The 10,633-nt window shown below is 36.6% G+C and overlaps 1 protein-coding gene across 1 annotated transcript; it reads left to right on the top strand.

The window, feature by feature from the left end:
• Positions 1 to 1,838: 1,838 nt before the first annotated feature.
• LOC115898597 (uncharacterized protein AH6.3-like) lies at positions 1,839 to 2,669 on the top strand. The gene is made up of 2 exons (XM_030933558.1): positions 1,839 to 2,112; positions 2,298 to 2,669. Exons 1-2 carry the CDS (start codon positions 1,969 to 1,971, stop codon positions 2,607 to 2,609), a joined length of 456 nt encoding a protein of 151 aa, XP_030789418.1. The 5' UTR covers positions 1,839 to 1,968; the 3' UTR covers positions 2,610 to 2,669.
• Positions 2,670 to 10,633: the final 7,964 nt, after the last annotated feature.

Genomic DNA, 10,633 nt, shown 5'->3' with positions numbered 1-10,633 from the left:
AGGAGATATACTTAATGTAAATGACAAGTTAATGGGTGCAGCACACCAACATGGCACATGTATACATATGTAACAAATCTGCACATTGTGCACATGTACCCTAGAACTTAAAGTATAATAAAAAATAAAAAATAAAATAAAAAGAAATTACAAGTGAAATTAAATATATATCAACCTGCATAAGGAAACACAATATATCAAATTTTGTGAGATGCAGCTTAAGCAGTGCTAAGTGGAAAATTTATAGCTTTATTTTTATATTAGAAAAGAAGAATGGTTTGAAGTGAATAACATAAGATTTCACCTTAAGGAACTATAAATTAAATTCAAATTGAATAGGAAAAATAAAATAGTAAAGATAAGGAACAGAAATAATTGAATTAGAAAAAGCCAAAATGATAGACACAAATCAAGAAAGCTGAAGACAGTTTTTAAAAGAATAAAATTCATAAAAGCCTAGCTAAAAGTAATCAAGAAAAAAAAAACACAAAACATAAGTTACCAATTTCAGAAATTACAGAGGGTGCATCACTACACATGCTACACGCATTTCAAAACTATACAGGGAATATTATGTACAACTTTATGCCAACAAGTTTGACAATTTAGATGAAATGGAAAAAGCCTTTGAAAAACAATTTACCAAACTAACATGAGACTGGACTTTTTGAATAGTGTAAATACCAAAGTTAATTCAAAACATAAAAGCTTCTCAAAAGGAAAGTTTCAGGAATGGATGACTTCATGGATGACTACTACCAAATACTTAAGGAGGAAACAATACCAATTTTAAACAAATTGAACATTAAAAAACACTGCAGAGATAAATTAAACACCTAAAGAAATGAAGAGATATATGTTCACAAATTGAAGGTCTCAAAATTGTTAAGATTTCAATTCTCCCTATATTGATTTATAAATTCATCACCATCACAATGAAATTATAACAGGCTTTAACATTAATAGAAAAGCAGATTCTAAAGATTTTAAGAATGTATGAAGGACCTAGAATAGCTGAAATGATCCTGTAAAAGAAGAGCAAAGTTGGATGAGCTGTGCTACCTAATTTTATATCTTAGCCTAAAATTATGACATGACATGAAATTAATCATGACAATGTGGTTTTGGCATAAGGATAGGCAAATAGATCAATGGAACAGAATAGATGAGGACTTGGCAATCTTTTTTCCTAAAAGGACAGATAGCAAATACTTTATGTTTTGCAGGCTATACAATCTCTGTCGCAACTACTCTGTTGTAGTGTCAAAGCAGCCATAGCTGATAGTTAAATTAGTGTATCTGTGTTCTAATAAAGTTTTATGAACACTGAAATTTCAATTTCATATAATTTTTACATCATAAAATATTATTTTGTTTTTTTCCTCAACCATTTAGAAATGTAAACAAACACACACACGCACACACACAAAACCTGTCTTAGTTTACAAACCATACCAAAACAGATACACAATGGAAATTTGTTTGAGGGAAGTGGAATGATTCATATTTTGACTGAGAATTAAATAAGGCCACTGTACCTTGGAAGGATTTTAGATAAGACATCCAAAACAGTAGGTCATTGTAAAGGGTGGGAGAGAACGGAATGAACCACTGACTGGGGGTGGCTGTAGGGAATGCCTTTAAGGAAACGCCTTCTCCCCGCTGTGTGACCCACCAGAATTGAACATGGGGAAATGATGGGGGTAGCAGGTCATTTTGAAATGGACCTTCAGGTAGTATTGGGGGTGGAAAAATCCCCTTTCTCTGACCGCATTTTGGCCACCCCAGCAACACCACCCCCACAGACATGTCAGTGCTTTGTGATGTCCAAGCCACCCCAGGATTACCATTGGATAAGGGTGCCCCATTCTGACCAAACAAAGCTGAAGGGTGGGGCTCCTCATCACCCAGGGCTGGGTATACATAAGGAGGTCAGGAGCATGGGGTAGACCACTGGGAGGCTTCAATATGGCTAAGGAGACCCACACACCAGTGAAGCCCAAAGAAAATACGAAACAACCAATTGTAAGCACGAAAAAGCCAACCCCGAGAACCAAAGAGAAGAAGGAAAAGAAGAAGTCTCGTCAACAAAAGACCAACAAACCTGGCAAGGTCAGATGACCCTATCCTTGTTCCTTCTCTTCTTCCCCTCTATTCTCTCAAGACCCCTATCCTGTCCTTGCCTAGCACAACCCCCTCCTCAGCCTGCACTGCTATCCATGAAGCTCCCCTTCCTATACAACCTCTTTCTCTTCCCCTAAACCAATGTCCTTCTGGCTCGTGTGTTGTCCTTCCAGGTGGAGAAGAAAATCATAAAGGTAAAAAAACCCCTTCAAAGGAATTCAAGAAAGAAAACTCAATCACCTCCTTCCTGCTCCAAAAAGCCTAGGATAACAATGAGACCAACAACATTTGCGTGTCACCACAAGCAGAATAAGACGCAAAATAAAACTCAGAAGAGCAAGCACAAAATACAACGGAAAATAAAAATCAGAAGAGCAAGCCCAGAAGACATTGGCAACAGCAAACCATCCCAAGTAACCATCTCTGCTGCCAGTAAATGCAGAGCCTGGATCCGAAATGTACAACTAGCAACAGCATCTCCATAGGCAACTCTGGGGAATCACCCATCACATAAACGCCAAATCTGAGACCAATAGTGTTCCACCATGTCTGTAGTGGGGAGGGGGTTAAGGAAGAAAAGCTGGTAAGGGGGAGAGAGGCAGGGTCCTGCATGGTTGGGGGCCAGACCAACAGGTATACAGTTAGCCATCAGGGGATAAGGAGTGGGTGAGGACTAAGAAATGAAGACTAACGAACACTTTGCCCCCACAGACAAGAAGAAAAAGGGTTTTAGTGTTTCTACATGTATTTAGGGTAGGTGTGGGTAGCAACATCAAGGTCTAAATTCCCAGAACCCAGTTAGGAAGAGGGTTTCATGTGTGATGTGTGTGGCAATAACACACCCCATTAAAAGACAATAAAACCACCTCCAGGTCACCCGTGTCACAGTGGTGTCTGTTGTACCCCACACTATGCTGTAAGCAAGTAAAGGCCCTCAGGAGGACCCAGAACTCATCCTGTCAAGAGTCACTCTCAGCAGCCTAAAAGACAAATAGTGGAGTCTGGAGGCCACAAACCCAGTGCTAATTAGGCCACTTTCTTGTTAAGTAGCTTAGGATGGAGCAGTGGCCTACCAAGCGTGGGGGCAGTGGCAGAGGTCTGCCCACTTGCTGGCCATAAAGAGAAACATCGTCTGCAGAGAATTTTAATATAAGAATAATAAAACCCAGTAAAAGTCAGTCTTTTACTTATTAGCGCCACATACAAGTTTTCAGCTTTTCTCCCCCCACATCCTCTTTTGGTCTGAGTTGTGAAAGATGGCTGTGGTTACATTTAAGCTTGAAGAAAATCTATGTAAGGTGCGGATTAGCTGATTTTTAATATTTCTGTTTTAATAATCATTTGATTCTACAGGGAAGTTAATTTGGATAAATCCTTATTAAATAGTTGGTCCAAGACATAGGCTGTTCCTTTTTAAAGTAAGCTTTTTTTTTTTTTTTTTTTTTTTTTTTGAGACGGAGTCTTGCTCTGCCACCCAGGCTGCAGTGCAGTGGCCGGATCTCAGCTCACTGCAAGCTCCGCCTCCCGGGTTCACGCCATTCTCCTGTCTCAGCCTCCCAAGTAGCTGGGACTACAGGCGCCCGCCTCATCGCCCGGCTAGTTTTTTTTGTATTTTTTAGTAGAGACGGGGTTTCACCGTATTAGCCAGGATGGTCTCGATCTCCTGACCTCATGATCCGCCCGTCTCGGCCTCCCAAATTGCTGGGATTACAGGCTTGAGCCACCGCGCCCGGCTAAAGTAAGCTCTTAACAATTTGGAAATGTTTTGAGGCAGGACAGGCAAGCCCCACACTTGGGGCTTAGGTGGGAAGGTTCTTGGCTTCACTCAGGAAAGAATTCAAGGGCAAGCCGGTGATGTTAAACAGCAAGTTTAATTGAAGCAGAAGTGTACAGAGCAGCAGAGGGACTGCTCCTGCTTCTTGCAGAGCAGGGCTGCCCCATGGGCGGTGTCCCCACAATAGCAGCTCAGAGGCAGTTCTGCACTCATGCTGATTCCCACTTTCAATTATATTCAAATTAAGGAGCAATTTATGCAGCAATTTCTAGGATGAGGGTGGTAACTTCCAGGTTGTCGGGTCATTGCCATGGAAAGGGGCAGTAACTCCTGGGTGTTGCCATGGAATGGTAAATTGACATGACACATTGGTAGACAAGGCTTAAGGAAAGCTGCTTCTGCCCTAGACCTGGTTTAGCCAGTCCTCAATTCGGTCAGCTGTCCAAGCCCCGCCTCTGGAGTCAAGTCCTGCCTCCTACCTCAGTTTGAGCTTGCTTTGAGCATACTTCCAGACTGCAGTCCCTGTGGTAATATATGATACCTATGTCTACACTTTCAAAGTACACGAAATTAAAAATTATAGCATGTGATTATAAAGACAAAGAACAACCGGAGTTACCGCAGCTCTGTGATTCTGTGTAATCACTTGCTTTTATTGGTGTCTAAATCAGTGAAACGAAGTGTTAAATTTAAGGAGTAAAATTTGGGGGGATAAAGACATTTTTATTACATTTGAAAATACTTTACTGAATTTGAACAATATACTCAAGCATGAAATGTACTCTGTAATTGCTCATTAATACTACGTAAAAATCAAAATGCTAAAATTTTATATCAGTTGCATAATTTAGTTGCCTACATTTCAATTTTACGTGTTTTAATTTTCTTAAAATTGTCTTATGACTTTTACTATGACAACTATATGCAAAATGTTTTCTAGAGAAAATCTACACTTTATTTTCTTTCTGGTTATAATTATTTGTGTTAATTCATGTGTATTACTAAAAACATATTCTGTTGAGGAAGGGGCGTTAAAAATATACCTGACAACTCAGTGTATACACTAAAAATCATTCAACTATGCACATTTATTAAATGGTTTATTGTACATTAAATGAATGAATTGTATGGTATGTAATTATAGCTCAGTTAAATTGGCTTTGTGTGTGTGTGTGCGTATGTGTGTATCCACATGAGAACTATATTAATTGTATTAATTGTGTCATGGAGGGAAATATTTTTTACCCAAAATCTTTCATAATTTGGCCCCAGTCTCTGGTATTTTTGGTTTTCTTTTTTTCTTTTTGTTTTAAACAGCTCTACTGAGGAATAATTAACCTACAATAAACTGCATTTTTGAAGTATGCAGTTTGGTAAGTTTCCACATACACATACATCTGGTAAACCATCACCTCAAATAAAATAGTGAACATATTCATTTATAATCTCCTAACATTTTCTCGGGCCTCTTGATAACCTCTCCTTTCCATGTTTCCTGTACCCCACTTCCCAAGCAACTGCTAACCTGCTTTCTGTCACTAAAGGTTAGTTTATATCTTCTAGATTTTTCTATAAAGGGAATTATAGAGTGAGTAGTCATTTGTGTCTACATTCTTTCACTTAGCATAATGATACTGAGAATCATCCATGTTGTTGTGTATATCGATAGTTCATTTTTATGGCTGAGTAGTATTCTACATTTTTATCCATACACCACTATTTTTTATATATTCATCTGCTGATGGACATTGAAGTTGCTTCCAGTTTTTAGCTATTACAAAGAAAGCTTCTATAAACATTCATGTACAAATTTTTGTATGAACTCGTGCTTTCTTCTCTTTTGGGTAAATACCTAGAAGTGGAATAACTGGAACACATATAGGTGTATGTTTAATTCCTTAAGAAACAGCCAAACTGTTTTTCAAAGTGATTATTCCAACAGTGCATGATAATCCCAGTTTACATTTTCACTGACACTTTATATTGCCTTTTATTTTTAGCTTTGTATTGTAATGTCTGTGTCATTATGTCCCACTGTGGTTTTAACTAATATTTCTGTATGATGAGCATCTCTTCGTGTTCCCATACATATATGTATATATATGTATGTGTGTGTATATATATGTGTGTGTATGTACGGGGACATGAAGAGATGCTCATATACATGAGCATATATATACATATGTGTGTATATATATATTATATATACATACATATACACATATACTTTTGTGAAGTTTCTCATCAAATGTTTTGCCCTTTTAATTAAATTGGCTCATTTGTTTTATTTTTAGTTTCAAGAGTCCCTTATATATTCGGCTGTATATTTTTTATTGAATATGTGACTTGCACATATTTTGTCCTAGGCGGTAACTTTTCATTCTTCTATCAGTGTCTTTCTCATTTCCAACATTTTTACCTTTGATATGAAGTCTAATATATCATGTTTTCTTTTACGAATAGTACTAGAGGTTCTAACTTTTATAATCTCTAAGTATGTATCTTTCGCCAAATTTGGAAAATGTTTAGACACTATTTCTTCAATATGTTTTCTGCCCTACACTATTTCTCCACTCCTTCTGGAATTCTGATTATGTATATGTTAAACTTTTAGATATTGTTCCACAGATTCCTGAAGCCCTGTTCTTCCCCTCCCCCCCACCCCCCCGAGACAGAGTCTCACTCTGTTGCCCAGGTTAGAGTGCAGTGGCACAATCTTGGCTCACTGCAACCTCCACCTGCTGGGTTCAAGCAATTCTCCTGCCTCAGCCTCCCAAGTAGCTGGGACTACAGGCTTGTGCCACCATGCCCAGCTAATTTTTTGTATTTTTAGTAGAGACAGGGTTTCACCATGCTGGCCAGGCTGGTCTCGAACTCCTGACCTCATGACCCGCCCACCTCGGCCTCCCAAAGTGCTGGGATTACAGGCCTGAGCCACCGCGCTCGGCCGCCCTGTTCATTTTTTAAAATATTTTTTCTCCCTTTTGTTCAGATTGAATTGTTTCTATTGATTTTTCTTCAAGATCACTGATTCTTGCATTTGTCATCTCCATTCTACTTTTGAGTTCATGCAATGGGTTTTTTTATATTAGTTATTGTGGTTTTAAGATCTAAAGTTTTTATTTATTTCTTCTTTATATCTTTTATTTCTTTGCAGACATTTTTTATCTTTCTACTTACTTCAAAAACATTTACCCTTACTTGATAGAGCATTTGATAGCTACGTTAAAGTTTTTGTCATATAATTTCAACAACTGCATCATATTGGCATTTGGCATATGTTGACGTTTTTATGGAAGTGGACAATTTTTTCCAGTTCTTAATATGCTGAGTAATTTTGGATACTCTACTTGACATTTATCTCAATTGGTCTTTCTATTTTGAAGAGAGGTGTGCTAAGATCGCTTGCTATAATTGTGGATTTGTTTAATTCTCTCTGTATATGTTAGGTTTTGTTTGTATATTTCAAAGTTGGGGGCATACAAGTCCATGATTGTTATACCTAGTTGATGTGTTTTTATGCAATGTTTCTCTTTATTAATTATTTTCTCTTCAATTCTACTTTGATATATTATTACCTCACTAATCTTTTTTTGGTTAGAATTCACATAGCATTTATTTGTTCTATTTCATCAACTTCAATGTTCTGTTGGTTTGGTTTTAGGTGTATATCTTACAAACAGCATAATTGGACTTTGTTTCATAAATAATTAGATAATTTTTTCTTCTATATAGCTGAATTTAATCTGTTCACATTTATAATGATTGCTGACATTTTCAGAAATTTTCTCTCATTTTATGTTTTTTTGTATAGCATCATTTTGTTTCATTTTTTCTCTTTTGACTTTCAGTTTGATTTATAAAGTTTTCTATATTTTTTCTCTACATATTTTGAAGCTATAGATAATATTTCTAGTTTTTTACTGGTTTTTTTAATATTTTAAGGATATATAAAATTGTACCTTTTTCTAACACAACCTAAAATTATTTAGAATTTTCACTCACCTACTGAATATGATGTAGACCTTGGCACATTATAACCTCAAACTAAATAATATTTTTCATTTTATCTTGAGCATTAATTTTGTATTTTCTCAAACATCAAAAAGTAATTCTTACATTCAATTAATTAAATATATACTATATAATATATTTTTAGTTTTTTTAACTTTTAGTTTCAGGGGTACATGTGAAGGTTTGTTATATGGATAAATTACATGTTGGAGGGGTTTGGTGTACAGATGATCTCATCCCCCAGGTAATAAGCATGGTACCTGACAGGTAGTTTTTTTATTCTCACCCTCCTCCTACCTTTCACCCTCAAGTAGGCCCTGGTGTCTATTATTCCCTTCTTTGTACTGATTGATACTCAATCAGCACCTGATACTGATTATTAGGTATCCATGTTGTATTAGTCCGTTCTTGCACGGCTATAAAGAAATGCCTGAGACTAAGTACTCTATTAAAAAAAAAAAAGGTTTAATTGGCTCATAGTTCCACAGGATGTATAGGTAGTATGGCTGGGGAGGCCTCAGGAAACTTTCAATCATGGTAGAAGGTGAGGGGGAAGCAATCAGGTCTTACATGGCCGGAGCAGGAGAAATAGAACAAAGGTGGAGGTGCTACACACTTTTAAATAACCAGATCTCATGAGAACTCAGTCACTACCTTGAGAACAGCAGAAGAGAAATCTGCCCCCATGATCCAATCACCTAACACCAGGCATCTCCTCAAACATTCGAATTATAATTCAACATGAGATTTGGGTGGGGACACAGATCTACACCAGATCACATGTGTACTCAATGTGTAACTCCCACTTATAAGTGAGAACATGTGGTGTTTGATTTTCTGTTCCTGCATTAGTTCACTTAGGATAATGGCTTCCAACTCCATCCATGTTGCTGCAAAGGATATTATCTTGTGCTTTTCTATAGCTGCATATTATTCCATGGTGTATATGTACCACATTTGCTTTATCCAGTCTACCTTTGATGGGCATTTAGGTTGATTCCATGTCTATGCTCTTTCAACCTGTTCTTATATTCTAAACTCGCCCTTTCTTCTTATTAAGTACGTATTTCAAGACTTCCTTTAGTGAGCCTCTCTGACCTGTAAACTAGCAGGCTGAGCATGTCTAAAAATACTTTCATCTACCCTCACTCTTGAAATTATTTTTATCTAGCACTTTAAGATAATACTATTTTTTACTGATGATAAATATACTGTGAGTCTAATTGATTCTTTCATAGGTAATCAACATTTTCTGGTAGTTTTAAAGATAGTATCTTAATCCTTAATGCTCTGCAGTTATATTATGATGTGTCTAGCTGTATATTTTCATTTATCCTGTTTAATACTCATGTACTACAGAACTGAGAACTCAGGCATTCAATTATGGATGTTTTTCAGTTATTGTATCAGCAAACATTACTTCTCTGCAATGCTCTTCACCACTTCTGTAATTCCTATAGAATATTTGTTGAAACCTCTCAATCTATAGCTCATATGTCATAATTCTATTTTTTAAAAATCGTTCTCTTTGCTATATTTAGAATTTCTCAGTACTCTATCTTGCAATTTGATATGTTCTCTCTGACTATATGCAACCCGAAGTTTATGTTCTTTTGAATTTTTTATTTAAATGACTATTTTTCATGTCCAGGATTTCTAACTGGTTCTTTTATATTCATGTGGTCTCATTTTTCATTTCTTTACGCTTGTTTACTTCATAATTTTCTATTTTCAATAAAAGTTGTTCATTTACCTCTTTCAGCATCCTAAACATATTTTTAAATGAAAAATCTTTTCATAAAATAATTTCATTCTGAATGAATTCATATTCTGATTATTTCCTTGGTGACCTCACTTAAGTGTAGATACTTTACATGTGTTTTGAAATTTTGGTGTAGAAGCTCATTTTGAATAGAATATAATTTTATTTTTCTTCCACATGTTCTATTCTCCATTCTTCCTTTTTATTGTCATTTCATGTTGCTCCTACATAGTTTCTAGGACAGTTGTCCAGAACAGGTCTTACAACAGATTTTCAAAACTCCTGTTACATAGTGATATTGAAGATATAGTAGAGCCAATGGCAGCTTGGGCCAGTTCCTCACAAGAAAAGTAAATCTTTGGTCTTCTATTCCCCCACCTCCCAGGCCAATTGCTTCCTATAATATTCTAGCCCTATCAATGAGTGGTAATAGCAGTTAAATTTTTCTTATCTCTAGACTCATATATACAACTACTTACCTTACTTCTCCGCTTGGGTATCTGATAGGCATCTCAAACTCTACATGCCTAAAGTTGAACTCTTGGTTTTCAGTCTCGCCCAAACTGTCCCCCAGTGTTCCTCATCTAAATAAATGGCATCACCATATACCCAGTTGGTCAGGCCAAAAACCTTCAAGTCATCCTTAAATCCCTTTCTGTCACTATCCTACATCCAACCCATCAGCCTGAAGTGTCAGTTCATTCTTCACAAGATATCTAGAATCTAGCACTTCTTACCATTTCCATCACTACTTCCCTGACCCAAGATACCATTACCTTTTCATTATCATTCCAAAAGCCTCCTTACTGGTCTTCACACTTCTGCTCTTGATCCCTTTTAATCAACGTTCTACAGTACATCCAGAGAACTCACTTCATGATATAAGTCAGACTGTATCACTCCACTGCTCAAAACCCTCCAATGACATCCATTCACATTCAGAATAATCTAAATTACTG

Source organism: Rhinopithecus roxellana, chromosome 7, assembly GCF_007565055.1.
Source record: "Rhinopithecus roxellana isolate Shanxi Qingling chromosome 7, ASM756505v1, whole genome shotgun sequence".
Taxonomy (NCBI): Eukaryota; Metazoa; Chordata; class Mammalia; order Primates; family Cercopithecidae; genus Rhinopithecus; species Rhinopithecus roxellana.
Note: the sequence above shows the minus strand (reverse complement) of the source record. Positions and strands in the feature narration are given on the sequence as shown.

Bases quoted from the DNA above. Each gene is read 5' to 3' on its own strand.
- LOC115898597 (XM_030933558.1), top strand. From the start codon at position 1,969: ATGGCTAAGGAGACCCACACACCAGTGAAGCCCAAAGAAAATACGAAA. The intron at 2,113-2,297 runs GTCAGATGACCC...TTGTCCTTCCAG, and splicing joins AGACCAACAAACCTGGCAAG to GTGGAGAAGAAAATCATAAA.